Below are 20,873 nucleotides of genomic sequence, written 5' to 3'. Positions count from 1 at the left end.
TAGGAAATTTTTTGTTTTCTATGCAACGAATCCCTACATGTATAACATGGCAATGGCTGGAGTTGGAGCCATGGGAACAGCGTTCGCAAGCACGCCTCCCGAAGGTTCTGCAAGGCAAAATAGTCCACGACCTACTACAGTGGTACAAGATCCAGCAAGAGCAAGTGGATCAAGAGACGCATCAACACAAGCAAGGGTGGACAGAGCGCGACAAGAAAGAAGGGAATGTCGGCAGTCACCAGTGGATGATGAGGACCTGTGTGGGCTACCATGCTTTACGAGGCAGGTCCGCAAAACTCGAGTTCCATCAGGATTTGAACTACCCGACAATTACAAAAAGTTCGATGGCCTGCAAGATCCTGAGGATTGGTTAGTCGATTATCTCGAGACGGTGAAGCTTATGGGTGGAACCAGGGCAACAACCATGCAGAGTATCCAAGTACATCTAAGTGGTGCTGCACGATCGTGGATAAAGAAGCTGTCTCCTGGGTCTATCGACAGCTGGGAAAGTTCCAAGGACACCTTTGTGAAGAATTTCCGGTCCACGTGGAAGAAACCCGCGTCATTGGAACAGTTGAGGGCTTGCAGGCAGAAGTACGATGAATCAATGAGGACGTACATTCAGAGGTGGAACATCATCAAAAACTCGGCAGAGAATATATCTGACGAGAGGGAAATAGATGCATTCGTCGCTGGTATTAGAAGGAGAGACTTTGTCGAGGATTTTGGAAGAACCAATCCAAAGACAATATCAGCACTCATGGAAATAGCGAATCGGTGGGCGGATGGAGAAGATGCTGTCCACAATAAATGACACAGGTCGCCTGAGGAAGACCGCAACCGAAATTTTCAAAATAGACGACGATTCCCTCGACAATTCTCAGATTACGATGCTCCAGGCCAAATATCGGCTGGATTTCGAAGCAACAATGGAGAAAACAATAGAGACGATTATCAAAAAAGTGGCGAGCAGCGCAGTGACTACAAGGACGGTAACCGTCCCAATAGACAAAATAGTGGACCAAGGTTTCAGAGACCGTATGTATCACCCGAGGATCTCTTGAACGGACCATGCCAGATGCACTTTTTCCTCGACAACAATGGAAGGAGACTGTCGAAATTTCCAAGCAATGATGAGATATGCAGGGTAGGCTAACACACAAGCAATGAATAGAAACCCCCAGGGGCCAAGGAGCGAGATTCATCTTCCGCCTCCGCCCGCAATTACAGATGCGAATCGACACCAATTGCAGTTGGCGGCAGCTCCCAAACCAGGACCTTATATCGACACCAGTGGTGCGGTCTCGATGATTCAGAAAGGCAGGCCATCCAATAGAGCTCAGAAAGTAATATCGCGACAAGTTTTCATGGCACAAAATATGCCTCCACCTACGATAGAGTACTTGAACTGGTCAGGGCAAGATATCGGTTTCACCATCGCTGATCACCCGCAACAGGTTCCACGACCAGGACAATCTGCCTTGATCTTACCCGCAGTAATCGCAGGATTCGACGTTTCGCGAGTCTTCATCGATGGCGGGAGCAGTTTAAACCTCATGTACGCAGATACATTGAGGAAGATGAATATATCCCTGGCAAACCTATCGCCAACGGACACACGTTTTCATGGTATCACACCGGAGAAGCCGAGTTATCCATTGGGAAAAATCAATCTCGATGTTCAGTTTGGAACCCGCGAAAACTACAGAATAGAGAGGTTGGAATTTGAAGTCGTGGATTTCCCGTCACAGTATCATGCTTTGTTGGGACGACCAGCTTACGCGAGGTTTATGGCAATACCACATTACACGTATTTGCTATGGAGGCTACCTGGGCCCAAGGGACCAATCACAGTAAAGGGAAGCTTCGCATTGGCCGATAAGTGCGATAAGGATTTTCATCGACTTTCAGAAACTTTCAGGATGCAAGCAGAATATATGGCGTCAAGGCTAATAACCGACTATGATGTATCGCTAGATATAGGAAGGTCGCTCAAGGAGCCAGCCTTTGACATCACTAAGGATTCCAAGGAAGTGCATATTCACCCGACAGATCCCAAGAAAACGACATCTATCGCAACAAACATGGACCTCGCATAGGAAAGCGCGCTCGTCGAGTTCCTCCGTGAGCGCTGGGAAATCTTCGCATGGTGTCCAGCTGACATGCCAGGAGTACACAGGGAACTTGCCGAGCACCACCTCCACTTAGATCCAGTAGCGAGGCCAATTAAGCAACCTTTGCGGCGTTTTTCGGAACCAAACCGCAAAGCTATGTTATCAGAAATCCATCGACTCAGGGAAGCTGGTTTTATCAAGGAGTTATATACAGAGGCCACATGGATAGCTAACCCAGTGTTGGTCCCGAAGGAAAACACAAAAGTCCTTCGTATGTGCATCGACTTCACGTGTCTCAACAAACATTGTCCCAATGATCACGTTCCCCTCCCAAGGATCGATCAAATTATCGACTCCACGGCAGGTTGCGAACGTCTTTCCTTTCTGGACGCATATTCTGGCTATAACCAAATCAGGTTAAAAGAAGCAGATGAAGTCAAAACAGCTTTTATAACACCTTATGGCGTGTTCTGCTACAGAACAATGCCATTTGAACTGAAAAACGTGGGAGCAACATACCAGCGGATGATGCAGAAGTGTTTAGCCACGCAGATTGGCAAAAACGATCAAGTATATATTGACGATGTCGTCATACCAACAAAGAAAGGATCAACCTTGATCGAAGACCTGAAGGAAACTTTCGACAACCTCGACAAATTCTGCCTCAAGCTGAATCCGACAAAGTGTTCTTTTGGCGTTGCTGCCGGGGAACTCCTCGGGTTCCTAGTCTCAGCAAGAGGAATCGAAGCTAACTCAGAAAAAATTCAAGCCATTATGACAATGAGGAAGCCAACAAAGATAAAGGAGATACAACAACTGACGGGGTGAGTCGCAGCTTTGAGCAGGTTCGTCGCCAGGCTAGGAGAAAAGGCGTTGCCGTTCTACGCTTTGATCAAACAAGGAGAGAAATTCCAGTGGAACAAGGAGGCGGATAGAGCTTTCTAAGATCTTAAGCGCACAATCTCGACAACACCAATCTTGGTAGCGCCTAAGGAAAAGGAACCTCTCCTGCTATACATTGCAGCCACGCCTCAGGTGGTTAGCACAGTCCTCGTGGTTGAAAGAGAAGAAGAAGGCAAACTACATGGAGTGCAGCGGCCGGTATACTTCGTCAGCGAAGTTTTATCACCCTCAAAACAGCGGTACCCGTAGTACCAAAAGTTAGCATATGGAGTGTTCACTACTGCAAGAAAATTGCGACACTTTTTGTCGGCACATCCGATAACAGTAGTCAATGAGGTGCCTCTATCCAATATATTAAACAATCCAGAAGCTACGGGTCGTGTTTCCCTTTGGGGAATAGATCTTTCCCCTCGGAACATCACATACGAAAAAAGAAAAGCAATAAAGTCACAGATCTTACCAGACTTCATCGCAGAGTGGATGGAGTTGCAAAATACGGGACCACCAGATTTGTCGAGAACGTGGACTATGAACTTTGACGGGTCTAAGAGATTAGAAGGAGCTGGAGCTGGCGTCATATTAATATCACCTCAAGGTGACAAGTTGAAATATGTGCTGCGGATGACATTTCCAAACGCATCTAATAACGAGGCAGAGTACGAAGCGCTTATACACGGGATGAAGATGGCAAAAGCTTGCGGAGCGACTCGATTAAAAATCTTTGGCGACTCACAGCTGGTAGCTCAACAGGTGATGAACCAGTGCGACGCAGTCAATGATAACATGATAGTATATAATGAACTCGAGAGGTTGTTCGACGATTGCGAAGTAAATCATATCAACAGACTTAGCAACGACGAAGCCGACGTTCTTGCAAACATCGGGTCGTAGTGTCTAGCAATACCACCTGGTGTGTTCTGGGAAGAGATAGCTGAAAGATCAACCAAGGCGAAGAAGCAGCAGAAGAAGGAGAAGGATGAGAAAACCTCGGGGGCTCCAGTAGCACCAACGCAAGACGAGGATGAACCACACATAGTAATGATGGTACAGATTCGTTGGATGCAGTCTTACTCAGCATATATCTTAAGGAAAGAACTACCCGACGATCCAGTCGAAGCAAGGCGAGTTATCAGACGCTCGAAAGCCTTTACTGTGGTCAAAGGAGAGCTGTACAAGCGAAGTATTTCGGGACTCCTACGGAGATGTGTCACACCTGAATAAGGAAGGCTTATTATGAAAGATGTACACAAAGGAGTATGTGGCCATCACGGAAGCAGTCGAGCCATAGCAGCCAAGGTTTTTAGAGCAGGCTTTTATTGGTTGACAACAATCGAGGATGCAAAAGACATAGTGCGAACTTGCGATGTGTGTCAAAGGTTTGCCGCAAAACCTCATTCTCCGGCAGCAGAGTTGAGGCCAATACCGCTGTCATGGCCCTTTGCTCAATGGGGTCTTGATATGGTGGGAAAATTGCACAAATCTTGGCCAGGAGGATACGAGTATATGCTCGTAGCTATCGACAAGTTCACAAAGTGGATAGAAGCAAAGCCGATAAATTCACCAGACGGGGCATCCGCAGTCAAGTTTGTCAAGAGCATATTCTTTCGATTTGGAGTTCCTCACAGTATTGTCACAGACAATGGTAGTAATTTCACATCCAAGGAATTCAAAGCATACTGTGCAGAAGTAGGCATCAAACTACAGTTTGCGTCAGTCGCGCATCCGCAAAGCAATGGACAGGTTGAGAAAGCAAACGGCGTCATCTGCAACGGCATCAAGAAGCGTCTATTAGCACCATTGGAAAAAGCACTATACACGTGGCCAGAGGAGTTACCCAGTGTGTTGTGGAGTATTCGAACAACACCAAATACAGCGACACAGGAAACTCCATTTTTCATGGTCCATGGAGCTGAGGCAGTATTGCCAATAGAGATAGAACATAACTCCCCGAGAGTGGTGGAATTCAACAAAGAAACTTCGAGAAAAGCATTAGAGGATGACGTCGACGCACTGGACGAAGCTCGTGACGAGGCATTGGCAAAGGTCACTAAGTACCAGCAAGATATGAAAAATTACCACAGTCGACGTTTGCAACCAAGATCCTTCCAAGTAGGTGATTTGGTTCTTCGGCTCACACAAACTAGCCATGAGAAACTCGAATCGCCATGGGTCGGTCCTTACATCATCACAGAAGTAATCAAAGGAGGAGCATACAGGATAAAGGACAAAAAGACTGGGGTTGCTGAGCCAAATCCTTGGAACGTGGCGCAACTTAGGCGGTTCTACGCCTAGAGTCGAAATATAGTCTTCCTTGTAAAAATACAATATACTGAAACACCCGCGAGTTTTCAGACGCACTCTTTTCCTTTCAGGGCACCGAGTGGGGCTGAAAGGTTTTTAATGAGGCGGGCTCGCGGTGCTGCAATATAGTAAAGATCTTGGTGACATACATCTTCTTTATCGACACGCTCGGGGGCTCGCGCCCAGCAATTACAATATATACATACATCACCGAAAAATATAACTCGCAAAAATATTTTGCCTTGGTGCAAAACACCTCGCAAAATCAATAAAGATACAAAATAGTGGTCAACAAAACGCTCGGGGGCTTGTCGAAACAAAGATAGCTCAAGATATTTGACAATATATATATTATGTACAATATACAGATGTTCATCGACAGGGAAAAACAACAAAGAAATTCTTCAATCATCCCCCAGTATATCATCTATATTGATCCTCTCGTTATTTGTGCCACCAATACTATGTTCAGCATAGCTACCTCTCACGAAGAATTCGGAATCTAGACGAAGCAGTTCATCCATCATTTCTTCGGCTACTGGAGTTACAGCGTCGTCGATCTTGTCGATATTTCTCCTCCTCTTAGTCAGCTTGGCTTGGCATTTCGCGACAATCTTGGTCATATCTAACTTCGGGTAGCAGACCTGCAACATAATCATGGCAAACCTTGCTTCGGCAGTCAGCTGAGCCTTTATAAAACCATGGATCCGAGGAGCATCCCGAAATTGGTTCATCGGGTCAGGGAGAGTTTTTGGCGGGGAGTTGCGAGGAAACATGACATTGAAAACCAAGGACAGCGTCTTGGCGCAGAAATCAAGAAAATCGCGGAACTGACCAGCGCGGTCTTGGAATCTGACGATTTGCCGAGTACGATCAGGCGTCGCCCAGAAATTTGAACCATGTTCCAAAGCCAGTTTGATAAGCACATTGGACCGAGCTTCAATCGCGTTGGTCCTCTGCAGACGTATTCAAAAAAGCACCTACCCAATGAAAGTATCTATGAGACGAGGAAAATAAGCAAGGCGAAAAACTGGAAAGAAATTGAAATCGAGAAGTTTTACCTGCCATATCCAAACTAGCATCGTTCATCAGTTGAAGCATATATTCTTCTCGCAAAGAAGCTTGTGCAGATTCAGCAATTGCGTTTTCCTTCAAAGCCAGAGCTTCCTGAGCCTGTTGAAGAGCAAGTTTCTCTTTTTCGGAAGATTTCCGAGATTGCTCCATTATCACGAGAGCTTGTTTTTTCATCGACTGAAGTTGCTGTCAAAGTTCGTGCATATCTTCCGTTTGATCAGTACTCGAAGAAGTCTCGATAAACTCGGTAGCAGCAGCTTTTCTCGAGAAAGATACAGCCGGCAACGCATCAGATGGACGAGGCATCACGGTATAGTTGTCAAAAACCAACTGGAGAAGAAATTTTTTGATATCAATAACTTGACAACATAGATTTCCATTGATTCATTTGGATATTTACACATTACAAAAAGAGGGTTCCTAGTGAACCAAGGATCAACTGTCGCCAAAGCTATCACGGCGACAACGACAAAAGAGAAAAGAGCAAAATAAAGATAAGAAGACAAGACGGTCTACTTGACCTCCGGCTTTGATGAACTAGGGGCAGGAGTCGGTTTGCATCCGAGGAAGGAGAGGATCTTCTTTGACTTCGGCTTAGCAGCCTTAATCAAAGATTGCCATTTCTTCGTATCCATCTTCTTTGCATCACCAACCTTCGCCCAGTCGACGTCTTGTTGGCTGTCCGCAACCAATGCAATGGTGCCTTCAACCCCAATCTTCAAGCCTTCTTGACGAAGACCCAGCCCAAGATCTGCTTGAGAGTTGAAGCACTTGGTCAGAGTAGCAAAAGTATCGGGTTCTTCTTTCTTCGCGAAGAAGTAAGGAAAAAGCTGCGATAGACCCAATTTAGCGTCAGCAAGGCCTTGGCCTGCCTTGTCTCCATGAATTTCAAGGAGGGAGAGCGCGTCGAGAAGACGATCCCCTTCAGGATGCTTGAGATCATAATCTTGCTGCGTTCTCCCTGATGAGGCAAAATGCAGCTTGTCAGCAAATAAGCAAAGAACAGTATGGTTATCCAAAGAAATTACAATGGTCAGAGTACTTACTAACAAAACGTCGACTCTGCGACTCCAAACGAGTGATGATTTCCCTCTCACGAGCAGATTGCTGAGCTATGTTTTCACTTAAAGAGTTTTCCGCGTCCTGAAGTCTTTTTCGAAGATCTTCGACGGCGGTGGCATCTGATTCAGCTTTCTTGCGAGCTTTTTTGCTTTGCTCTAACTCAAGAGCAAGAGCATCAGCGCGCTTGTTAGCTTCAGCAAGGTTATCTAGCAAAATAAAGGATGACAAATGTCACGACAAAATAGAAGGATGAGAATATACTCAACGGAAAGAGGCAAGAAAAGAATACCTTCAAGCCTCTTAGCATGATCACGGTACCCGATGAATTGGGTACCAAGACGAATAAATTCCTTCATGAAAGGCTGAAAGGGGAAACGAAGGAGGAAAAATCAACATAGGAAGCAAAAGTTCGAGAACGAAAAATAAAAACCAAGGGAGAATCGAAAGTGCTAAAAAGGTTGAAATGTAAATGAAAGGAGGACTTACATCATCCAGCGAAGGAGTCGTAGAACTACTGGCCAAAAGAGTGGATTCTTTGCATGGCTCAATCCTTGCTCTCTTTGGCGATGAGGCTCGGGGGCTCCCAACAGGAGACGGGTGCCCTACATCTTGTTGAGGAGGCGAGGTTTCGTCGGGGCGAGTCTCCGATAGAACTAAAGTACGTGACGTGCTCGTTTGAGCAGTCACGTTAACAGGAGGATCTTCTTCCTTGCCACTATTAAACCAAGCAAAATTATAAGAAACACGACATACAAAATGTCGGGAACAAAAATAGAAAGGCGACAGAAGCTTACGAGCTAACAAGAGCATCGTCGTAAGGGTTAAAAGTTGTCCCTTCTTCTTCGGGGACAGCTTCTTCGGCAGGAGGTTCGCCGGCTTTGGAGGTGCCAGAGTCGACAATTTCATCCCTTTTTCTTTTGTTCCCTGGAGAAACAGCAGACGGAAGAGAGTGTGTCGACTCAGTGGCTTCAGAATCAACTTCTCTTTCAGAGGAAGCCGCAGATTTGCGAGAACCCGCGACTTCGCTCTTAGGGCGAGAGGTACCCTGGTTGTCGTCGGTGACAACAGCCCGTTCTTCAACTTCCCTACCTTCAGGAAGAGGAGGAAGAGAAGCTAGAACTTGATGATTCTACAAGGACAAGATATGTCGACAAGAAGTTATATAAGGGGTATCAGCAAAATAGTAGTCGATAAAAATTCGAAAGGGAAAAATAGTAGTCGACAAACTTTACCTCGGGGAGGGCGTTGGCGCCACTATGTGGCTCCACGCGGCAAGAGGGTGGAATGGCATCTTTCTCGCTGAGCGACGAAATTCTTCGGATAAGCTTCTCCAAGTCCTTTACTGTGAGATCCTTGGAGAGCCGGTCGACATCTTCCTCGCCAGCGTACATCCAGAGGAGGTTTTTGCGAGCCTGCAGAGGCTGCACCCTAATCCTAAGGAAATAAGCTGTAATTTGGATACCCGACAGTTCTATGCCACGAGTATTTTGAAGCTCGTGGATACGAGACATCAGCGCCCCTGTCGCCGTTTTCTCCTCCTCGGTGGCCTCCACGTCCCAGGATTGGCGGCGAATAATTTCGGCACCTCCATCAAACGGAGCAATGTTGTACTCCGATGAGTCGGGGCACTCTTCATGGACATATAACCACCTTTTTCGCCACCCTTGTACGGAGTCGGGGAATTTGACGTCGAAGTATTCGACATCAGAGCGAACGCAGATAACAACACCACCTATGTTGTAGGTGATGTTGTGGGAGCCAATACGGTGGAGGCAGAAGATGCGTTTCCACAGAGCCCAATTAGGATGGACTCCGAGGAAGCACTCACAAAGTGTGATGAAAATAGAGACATGGAGGATGGAGTTGGGAGTCAGCTAATGAAGCTGCAACCCATAGACAAAGAGAAAACCACGGAGAAAATCATGGATGGGGGCAGAGAGGCCGCGGATAAGATGGTCAACGAAACTAACCCGATATTGGATAGGAGGAGTCGGGTAGCTTTCTTCGCTGGGAAAGCGAAGAGCGTCTTTCTTCTTCATTAGCCCAAGCTTCTTCATCAGATTGATGTCCTGATTGGAAATCTTGGATCTTTCCCACTCCCCCGTCCCCAGATCTTGCACCGCCATCTTGGACTCGGGAGTGCTGTGCTTGGTGAGTCTTGCGCGAGGTGGCATCAAGAGAGCAGAGATGCGGCGCAGTGAAAGGATGAACGGAGGAAGAAGAAGACTTTTTTATAGGGAATTTGCGAATCGACGCACCGTTGGATGGAATAGTTGAGAGATGGATTCTTTACACGTGGCTAAGGGGTAAATGCGTATTTTAACTGTGAAGGAACGGAACAGGTGCTATAGTGCGCGTGCCAGAAAAAGCGGAGGACGTGTGTCCCCCACTTGCACGACGTGTCAAATTGCTGTGGGTTTTGGGCCCGCAGGACAGAGAGAGGATAGTGCTCGCGTCTTCCTGATACAGTGGTCGTGGCTATCATCAACACTGATGTCACCTGGCCAAGTGAAAATCTCGGTTGTGAAGTTAATGGAATTGGCGACAGTAAAAGACTATTGGCAATCTCGAGAGCCTTTGATCAAATACAAGTTTTTGATCAAATGCTCGGGGGCTACTTTTGAAAAGGAAGATTTCGGGTATAGCAAAATAGAAATGGCGAGAGCCTATGATCAAATGCAAGCATTTGTCCATAGCCTCGGGGGCTACTCCCACCAGCGCACCCGATAAATATGGAAGATTTCGACACGTTATCAATATAGCGACAAGAGAAGATGCTGAAACGGTGAGCCTATAACCAAGCACAAGTACTTGGTTGTAGACTCGGGGGCTACTTCCATCGGGAACGCTGTTCGCGTGCCCGATGAAACTGTAAAAAGCATGATGAGCATATTTCAAGTTATACAAATAACTCTTCATATACTCCCATCGGGAAGGCAAGATAAAATATAAGTCATCCACTGACTCAAGAAAATGTGCTATTCCAACAGCCGGAAAAGCACTCGACAAAATATTCTCAGAGCGCCAAAAGCCGCGAATAATCTCTGAATGCCGCGAAACTCTGTGAAGGTAAGACCCCAGATCCGTTCTGAGTGGCGTGGCACCGTCTCTGACGTCGGTTTTCTACTTTTATCCGTATCAACAGATACGAAGAAAAATCCTAACGGACGCGTTAGGTACCCGATAAAAACTATGACTGGGATTCGACATCTGGTAAGACCTTAAGCGGCGCATGTCGAATTTACACCAGTATCCCGAGATCATGTCCAGGGACGTGATCTTGAAGTAGGTATTGGTGGATTGCCACAAGAGCAGTTAACTAGTACCTGATCCGTCAGATGAACTAGCCCCAATTACTGATATTCCTGTACAATATATGATCGAATGATTAAAAATATAAGATCAACTCGAAGAAGTTGTGTCGATTCGAAGAAATGTGGTTAAAATTATGAAGTTGGAGATTTTACCTGATTCTCCGATTCAAGAAAAATCTCGGGGGCTACTGACATAGGCATTCCCAATGGGCCTGCCAGAAAAGGTACCAGGGGTTTATTGAAAGCCCACGACCCGAAGAATATGAAGACTCGGAAGCCCAATTTGTATTTAGGAAAGATAGAGTTGTATTAGGAAATATAGAGATGTGTAACTTTACGGGTAGGACTCAGAGAGCCTCCCGGAATATGTAACCGTGTGTAATACGAATCCCTCGGCTCCGCCTCCTATATAAGGGGGAGTCAGGGGACAAAGAAAGCAATCGATTCATTGTCAACAGAACCCTAGTTTTCTAATCGTCGAGTACTTTCCGGCTGAAACCTTCGAGATCTACTTGCCCTCTACTTCCAACTAAATCCTAGTCTACAATACGTAGGCATTGATAAGTTAATCCCTTATCAATAAGTTTAAAGGTCTGTGAACAATAATATCAAAGAAAAAGATTCTTATTTAGCTTCATATCGTATCTTCACAAGGATCATAGGCTCATCCGTATCTCCAAAATCCTGAGTTCAAAATCGATTTTCAGGGGAGCCTAGGAAAGAATTGATTCGACATCTTGCCTTGGAAGGATCCCCTCCTTTCTTTAATTGTTCTCCAGGTCCAATTTCATGAACTGGTTGCCGGCCGCCGAAAAGACCCTCCTACATCGTTGACTTGGTCAATTTGGGCTATATGATGCTAGTCGACTCTCTTCTCAGTGGGCCAGATCGGCTAAACGGGCTGCCAGCCCACCCAAAATCGTAGAACATGTGCCAAACGTTTTGACTGTTGTGGAATAGAATTTGAGGATCTAGGAAAGCTGGACTACTTTCGAACACACCCTAGAGTTAGCCGAGATGAAACAAAAGATGAGTTTTCTTAAAATGGTACCAACACCGCTTTTTCAATATGGAGGTATAGTCCTAGCCTCTGCATCAATTGATGCATATGGCCATTCATTTATTTCATAGTAGTAGCAACAAAATAGTTCAATGTTTACAATCACGGATCAGATAAGGTCGAAGCATGAATCAACCAAAGAAAAATGAGGCTCATACAGCAACTATCTATCTATAACTCTATTAATATGCCACCACCCAGTAGTCTGGAAAAAGAAGTCATGAGCAACCATTAACAGCTGGTTGCATCGATCCAGTAACCATATCCTCCCGTTGATCCTCCGGGAGTAAGAAGGCCCAAAGCTGGATCCAATGAGTAGCCTGACGGATAACCTGCAAGAAATTAATACCCTTTTGTCGGTTAAAAATAATATCATTCCTGGTTCTCCAAATTCAATAAAGAGCAGAAACGCCAATGTGAATCCTATCTTTATCGATCTTTTTCACCCCATTCAACCAACTACCAAACATATTAGTTGGAGGAGGAATGTTATAAGCCCAGTATACCATGCACCATACAATTTTAGTGAAAGGACATTCTAAAAAGAGGTGATGAACGGTTTCAACTAAATCACAAAAACAATATTTTTAACAACAATTTCACTTTCGTTTAGCCAAATTATCCTTAGTTAAGAGCACCTTATTGCTAAGAAGCCACATGAAGATTTTAACTTTCAGGGGGATTTTCAACTTCCAAAGATATTTATGAATGGTACCAGCACCGTAGTTACTTTAGATATTATTGGAAAATGAATTTATGAAAATGATTTTTCACATTTTAGTTCTAAATTGATGCTGATATGTAAACTTTTAGTATCTTATTCACCAGTTGGGAGAAACCAAAAAAAGAGAAAACATACTGATTTTACTGGCCACATATACATTCTCTATCAATTTTCATTTTTACTGGCGGCATACTAACTATAATCCTTCATTTAGTTTTGTGATATTGTATAATGTTATACAAAATCATGAATTTAATGAGATATAATTAATAATTATTGTGCCACAAAGTATGTCAAGACACCATTCACGAACTCCCCCTTCAGTTTATACTAATATAATGCACTAGTGAGATCAAGTGAGAATTAATAAATTTGATGCTCCTCAGAAAGTTCAGCCAAAAAATGACCTGACATAGCTAAATTAGTTCAACGCAGTAGAGGATGCCATTGACAACAAATAATTAGAATTGATTAAATTTTAAATGTGAGTCAACTGTTTGCAAAACTATTTGAAAGGGCTTATTATCTCAGCTCTCGCTTGAGAAGCGCATGCAAGGTTGACAAGCTGTCCATTGCTCCACAGTTTAAGCTAGATCCAGTAGAGCATGTCGCGATCCAAACCGGCCGCTGTCTCCTCTTTCCATTTCATGATAGCTGAGCCCTGACCACACCAGCTATTCTCTCTCTCCCCCCAATGGTCCTCTGATCTCTCTCATCTTATTCCCTACCTGGGACACTGCCAAATGCCACCCCGCCTCTTCCCTGATCTCTATCACTCTAGAGTCTAGACCTTAGAATTCTACCCTCCCCTCATCATTTTCCTCTCTTTCTCCCAAACACAAAACCCAACAGGAAAATGATATGGCACTCATAGCCTATTCACCCAATCCTACATCCCCTTCGTCTCCTCCTTGAAACCAACAAGAATTCACACGCTCACAAAAATAATCGATTGCTAGCCACAATGAGCACTCTTCCTCCCGAGGCTCGTGCTATTACTGCAGCAGCGGCTCCTGATCTCTCCCTGCACATCAGCCCTCCTTCGCCGGACACGGCCGTGGCAGCGGTGAAGAGGCACCACTTCCTGGAGGTACTACACCGGCCGACCCAGACCCATGGGTTCAAGGAGAGCTCGTTTGCCGTGGCGAGGCCTGCGGGTGGTGGCAGGAAGAGGAGCTCGAGGGCTCCTAGGATGCGGTGGACCACCGCGCTCCACGCGCACTTCGTGCGTGCCGTCCAACTCCTCGGTGGCCATGAGAGTATGTTCATGTAAAAGCTCATGTAATATTGGACCAATAATTAATTCCCTATTTAACAGTAGGGTAGTTATACACCAGTAGATGCGACTAGTTGATGTGATGGTGCTGTTTTCTTGGATTTTTCCTCGGTGGTATTTCAAAATGGGTTCTTGAGCCTAAATGGGCGATTGTTTAATTAGTAGGTATATATGTTAATTATGCATAAGAAATCCTTGCCAATATGTGTTTCCGTTTGTTAATGTTTCTTTAGTCTCCTATGTTTTCTCTCCGGATTATCATTTCCTAAGAAGATAACACCAAATATAGTAAATTTTGTTTCATTCATCGAGAAGTATAGTGTCATATGATTAATCGTCAAGCTTGTGAGTTTATACTTGATTTAATTTCTCTTTATGCATGTGTCACAACTCACAAGCTCTTGTTGGTTTCTCAAACTCAATTAATTTACTCCGTTTTTTGTTGCAATTTCTTCCAGGAGCTACACCAAAGTCAGTCTTGGAACTGATGAGCGTGAAGGATCTTACACTGGCACACGTCAAGAGCCACCTGCAGGCAAGTAATACCTCATGGAGTCTTCTGGCCGTAGTACTATAATTTTTCACCTGCATGCACTCATGCGTATGCATGCTGCTATCTCAACAAACCATATTTTTATATACCCTTTTATATATTCTGCTAGCTTCTGACCACTCAAAAACAAAAGGAAGTATGGTAGCTTCTCACCAAGTACATCTTGTCGTTTTTTTTTCTCCGTAATGCATATACACCCCATAATTATTTACTCTTCGGAAACTAAAGCAAAATGCAGCACAATAGATTAAGCTAATTAATTTCTCTTTGCTAATAATGTTCTACATATTCTCTTCCATGCAGATGTACAGAACAGTGAAGGGCACAGATAAATCATGTGTTGCAGGTAAAAAATACATAGTGCCTAGATCCTTTAACACCTTAATGGCTCGATCCCCTTGGAATTAGTTACATGGCTTCAGTTGGTTTATTCAAGCTCATGTCACATACAGTGCTGAACTATTGGCATGGGATAAGAGTGTGTCATCTCTAGCAGTCTAGCTATAGCTCCAAGCCTGTGTGCCCCATAAGCACAACTGTAGAGATAGTTTGTACCCAAATGTTTGTATTGTGTAGTGTGATAAGACACATGCATTAATTTAACTATATATATGCGGTCTGTTTGCAGGCCACGGCCAGACCAGAGACATGGGCTTTCTGAGAAGGGGTGCCATTGGTGATGACGTGATCCCTAGATTTCATGAGTCCAACTGCGACATGGTCAATCATACGACTAATAGGTATATAAATTAATCTACTCTACTAGAAAAATATAACCGGTACGGTGTCAATCAATTATTAAAGGTGCATTGTTTCATTATCTTGGCTCTTGTGTCAGCAAGATTCTGCAATTTTGCTGCATTTGGAGTAGTACTAGTATGCATGTGTTGTACGCATGCATTTACATCACATACCTTATTTATATTGAGGGAAGTCCATTTTTCATCCTTAAACTTTCAGGAGAGCCCACTTTTCATCCTAAATATTTTATTTGGTACAGATGGACCCTAAACTTTGCTGACCCTTTCAAACGTCAGGGTCTCTTGATTTTCTTCGTAGATGAAAACCAGGTGGAAAAAAGTCCCGCTCCTCTGGCTTGAAAACCTGGATTTTTTTTTTCTAAAATTGGCTTAGTATGATTGATTTTGGTGAAAGGTTTGGATTTTTAGCACCCATGTTTTCAAGCTGGCTCGGGTCTGTTTCATGTTTTCCCAAAAAGATCAGTAGAACCAGGCGCTTGAACGAGTTTGTAAACCGTAGGATCTGTTTTTTACCAAATAAAACATTTGAGACCAAATGTGAACTTGTGTGCACATTGAAGGATGAAAAATGGACTTTCTTCTTTTATATCCCTCCTGCCTTGTGTCACCTGGACGATTACGGGCATTAAATTAGAAATGTCATATAGTAGTATGTTACTACCATATTTTTCCTCGGTGATTCTGAGTTTAGTTAAAATAAGAATTTGTAATGTTTGATCAAATACTTAGCAAAACATATTAACATCCATAGTATAAAATCTATGGTATTAGACCGCTATAAAGTATATTTTTTTATTATATGCATTTTGTACTGTGAATGTTGATAGTTTTTTCTATTTCTTGGCCAATATTTACAATGTTCGAAATAATAAACCAAGAGTGGTAGGTAAACTAAAACATAAGAGTATATCTAAATGATGCTGCATCCAGCCATGTAACTAATTCCAAGTAGATCGACCTTCACTAGTTGCATATAGACAATAGTAAACCCAAAACACTAGACTATGGTTTTGGGTTTACTATTTCATAATTTGCTACTTGATTGGAAGTCCAAGAGAAATGGTACCAATATAACCTGGAAATCCTGAACTGCCATACATTAAAAGAGTGACATTTGGTGGCTATATCAGAAGTTAACCCCTTTCTTCTTGGGCTCGTGATTGTCGTCATGGTGCGAGGGTTGTGGCCCTAGCCCATTGTGTTGGGGTGTTAGATCTGGGTACTTCGGGTGAAACCCTTCCCTCTCTCTTGCCAACTCCGCATCCGCACTTGCCGACGTGGGTCATATTGTGGAGATATGTGATGACTTCTACCCCCGGCAACAGTTTTTCAGGTGAAAGCCTAATATATCTTATTTGCTGGATCTACTGGTGATGTCATTTCTCAACCTTGATTCATTCATCATGAGAGTTGGATCCCATTATTGGTATCCGGTATTCGCCATGTGAAATATCACGACTAAAATAAGATTGGCTTTTGATGCGTGTCTCTGCATGGCGATTCTTGTGGCAATGAAGATGGTGGCTAAGTATCTTCATATTCAACTACGTGGCGTGGATGTTCGGTTTCCTATGCATTGTTTCATCTTGCCATGGTGGTTATGGAGCTGCCACGCCGTGATGACAAGATGGTGATGGCACGATGCTGGTCCAATGACTAGACATTGTGACTTGCGTTGCCGGGCTTGATACAATAGTACGGGTGGCGATCGATGCTTCACTATTTGACCGTGCGAGGATGACATTCTTGGTTTGTTTCAGTGAACGACCTTTTCTATATGTTGATTTTGTGTAGTCGTGGCATGTTTGCAGGTGGTGCATTGTGCCTAGGTTCGTTAGGTTTGGCCATGTTTGTAAGCCTGAGTTTTTGCTCGGTTTTCCTAATCCGCAATAGTGTAAGGAGATTTTCCTTCATGTTTTGAAAGGGTAAACTAAGTGATATATATTTCCATTAAAGAAACATGCATGTACGGTAGTCGGTAAAATTTATAGATCTAGATATGTCGTATTTCATGATTTAATATGAAGCCCCGTCCCTTTGGAGAACACTTTTAATTTAGAACTAAGTGATTATGTAGTCATTCTTATGACACTGTCCTTTGGCATATGCTGTCATTTGAACCATACCTATGATAATTGATATGCACCCCATCCCAGAGAATATATGCTGGAAATAAAAAAAACCGATCTCTCGTAAACCCGGTTAACCCCCCCCCCCCCCCTCTCGTTGTCCCAAATACGTATATATCATCTCTATGACACATGTGACCAACATACATATTGTATTTTATTTCTTAAAGATTGTGGAATATAGGGGATATTATCAGGGGAGGAATATATTCATAAGGGGGAACATATATGGAGATATAGGGACGGGATTTCCGGGGATCACCTAGAGTTGCTCTTATCTTGACCTGAAATTATATACTTCCGCCGTTATTAAATAGGTATTTCACTTTTATCTAGATAGATATGTATCTAAATACATTTTAGTTAAAAATATATCAGTATCTAGATAAAGTTAAGACACCTATTTTTAGACAGAAGGAGTATCATAGTTTGATTAGAGGTAGTGCACACAAAAGTGCCCCGTGAGAAAGTAAGTTAACCAAGCATTAGAAGCAAATGGGGCTCCCTATGCTTACGAGAGTAGTAACTAGCAAGGCGCAGCCTTTCTTAACCCTGTCAGTCAATGCCTTATTCAGCTAAAATGACGAAAATTTACATCATACTTTTATTCTGTCACGCGTCAATCCCCTGTCGAGCTGCAACTTTCTCCCTCTAGCTACCTATCTGACGATCTCGCCTCTTTCAAAGAGCAAGCGTACGTGCCTCTAGGTGACAGCTGCATGACTGGTCGACTGCTGCATTGTACCACCCCCAAGCTACAAAAATTTGTACCGTGCTCCTGATTGCAAACTCCCATGCACGCATGCATGCAACCACTTCCATATATCGTTCTCTGTCCTCCCACAACTCTCTCTATCTCAAAATTGCACTGGTCAGTGGGGCTAGATGACTAGATCGGTAGCTCCACCTCATGATGAATATGGAGACCTTTTTCTCTCCATTTGTAATTTACAGAAACCATGTTCTGCATGGTTTTTTCTGTGAGAAGGCTTTAGAGATACACTCTGGGGCTTGTGTTTTTGGCTGATCAGATCAGATCAGATGATTCAGATCCATATCAATTGTCCCTCTGTGTGGCCGGCCCTAGGGTGTGGTGGAATCTTGCTAACAACAGGTAGAAGAAGACAAGGGCAACTCCATTGACATTGACCAGGAGGAAAGCATGCCCTGCCCTTCGCCGAAATAGTGGCGAGCATGGACAAGCCACTTGGCAGCACTAACACAGTCACACTGGTGTGGTGGCCTTCTGATTAGAAAACCTCCAGACATGTTTCTCCAACCCATGGCCTCCTCTCTTTTGTCAGGTATGTTGGTGGTCATATCTCATGATTGGCTCGCCTAGCTAGGTAGATGCTCCCACTTCAGGTAGTTAAGTGTATTAATTAGATGATCGAAGTTCCGGCCTCTTTGATTCAAACGATTTTATTGAAAATTGGAGGAATCAAATCCATAGAAATATTTCATACATCGGTTGCTTGATTCATAGGATTGAATCGCGTAGGAATTTTTCGTAAGGAAACATGTGCATAGAGTTCACTATTTTAGTCCTTAGATGTGAGCTCTATGCATGCCGCCTAATTTTTCTTTTAGTACTGCTTTGGCAAGATGAGACCTCCGGTCTCTGATATCGTAGTAAACTGATGCACTAGCCAGGCATCGAAACGGGGCGGAAGTCGGGAATCCAAATGGTGCCTTTGTAGCTAGATCCAGCCACTAGCTGTGCGCTAGGCGATCACTTCCTCGAGGATAATCCATAGTGATGTTTCTGGTGTTTGCATGATCGTACGACAGCAGGTCCTTGACATGAACTTCCGACTCATATATGCATTGACTGATTGGTTTTCGTACTGTGTACCGCTTGCATGCATGCAGGAGGTCAGATTCACCAGCTGGAGAGCAGGATCATCAGGACGCATGGAAGAGACGGGCAGCAGCAGACGCAATGGTGCCATTGACGATCTCCGAACCACGCCAGGATCGCTTCCACACCGGAAAGCCGTCGCCAGCGAGCTACACCAGCAGCAGCAGCCGCGACGACGCCGATGATACCGAGAGCTTCAGATGGTCAGCGGTGCCACGGCGGCGGCTGCGCTACCACGAGGGCGGCGATGGCGGCTGTGCAGGTGACCGCCGTGAGCTGCAGTACCAGCAAGGCGCAGCCGTGGCCATGGCACCGAGCCTGGAGATGAGGCTGGGTAGGCAGGGGTGGCAGCAGATGGAGTCCTCGGCGTCATCAGCCTCCAATGAGCTAACCCCGATACTCAAATGCTTGTGAAATGATTATAAGAAGTACTCGTGGTATTAATATGTTCTTAACTAATTAACTATATTAGGCAAAGTAAACATCAACAAAAGCAGGAGCAACCAACATGTTCTTCTTGGTGTGGTTTTCCTTAGATTTCTTTTTTATAAAAGTTGCAAGGTGTTACTTCTGATTCTTTGTCTAGATAATTGCGTTTGGACAGATTATCTTCTGCAACAATAGTAGATTAAAACCCTACTTATGTACCACCTTAATCCTTAAAGATTAGGGTTTATATTTCCCATTGAGTTGATTTGTGCATTAATTCAGTAGTTCGGCATGGAGAGAGACACACTAGTGGAGAAGGGCCTTTCGTCCCAAGCTCCTGGGAGCAAATGCCACCGTTTGAACCAAACCGGGACCAATGGGGGGCATTGGTCCCGGTTCGTTCCGCGCTGGACGACCCCACCCATTGGTCCCGGTCCGTTTGGAGCCTTTGGTCCCGGTTTGTAATACAAACCGGGACTAAAGGGGGTGTGGCAGGGCGTGTCAGGCCTCCGACACCTTTAGTCCTGGTTTTATTCCAAACCTGGACCAAAGGCCCATCCTTTGGACCCGGTTTTGGTTACCAACCGGGACAAAGTCCCCATCTGCCTATATAACCTAGCCCTGCCTGACGAGGGATCACCTCGGCAATGCCTATGGATTGTAGACTAGGGTTTCGGGAGAGAGCGACGATGGAGATTTCGGGAGCGAGATTAGGCACACGACGTATCCAGCTTCGGGTCCCCTCGGTGGAGGATCCCTACGTGCTGCTAGCAATCCAGTATATGATCATATGTATGTTTACGGGGTGTCGCCATAGGCGGAACTATGTTGTCTATATTCTGTCTATATGTTCTCCCTCCTATTTCAGGTATCCTGGCTAGCTTTATATATGCAACCAGCCTAAGGTTTTACAAGAGTCCTAGTCGACTACTTCTTTGGGTTGCCTCCATATTGGGCCTTCTCCATATTGGGCCGAGCCGATCCAGGTATAGTAATAATGGGTACCCGAAGGGTATACCCATGTCAGTAGCCCCCGAGTGTCTAGGGAAGTCGAAAACTTGCGTAGAGACTCCAAGCATTATCATCTCCGAAGTCGAAGAAATACAATGCGAGGTCCATGTCGAAGATCATGTGTAGCGTAGATGATGTCGACGATTCTCGAAATTATTTTCCTGTCGGGTGCGCGCCAGTGCTCCCGATGGGAGTAGCCCCCGAGTCTATGGGCAAGTGCTTGCACTTGGGCATAGACTCAAGTTGTACTACTCGATGAAGAACTTGACTATTTCGGGCGCAGCCCCTCTTTTTATCGACT

General features: G+C 44.6%; 1 protein-coding gene across 1 annotated transcript; it reads left to right on the top strand.

Annotated features, from left to right (window-relative positions):
* The first annotated feature begins 13,358 nt into the window (after positions 1-13,358).
* On the top strand, positions 13,359-19,741 carry LOC124651368. Its single transcript, XM_047190464.1, has 5 exons — positions 13,359-13,811; positions 14,287-14,345; positions 14,685-14,727; positions 15,010-15,121; positions 19,144-19,741. The coding sequence occupies exons 1-5, from the start codon at positions 13,517-13,519 to the stop codon at positions 19,544-19,546; spliced, it is 912 nt and encodes a 303-aa protein (XP_047046420.1). The 5' UTR covers positions 13,359-13,516; the 3' UTR covers positions 19,547-19,741.
* The last annotated feature ends 1,132 nt before the right edge of the window (positions 19,742-20,873 follow it).

The sequence above is a fragment of the Lolium rigidum genome, chromosome 5, assembly GCF_022539505.1.
Source record: "Lolium rigidum isolate FL_2022 chromosome 5, APGP_CSIRO_Lrig_0.1, whole genome shotgun sequence".
NCBI lineage: Eukaryota > Viridiplantae > Streptophyta > Magnoliopsida > Poales > Poaceae > Lolium > Lolium rigidum.
Note: the sequence above shows the minus strand (reverse complement) of the source record. Positions and strands in the feature narration are given on the sequence as shown.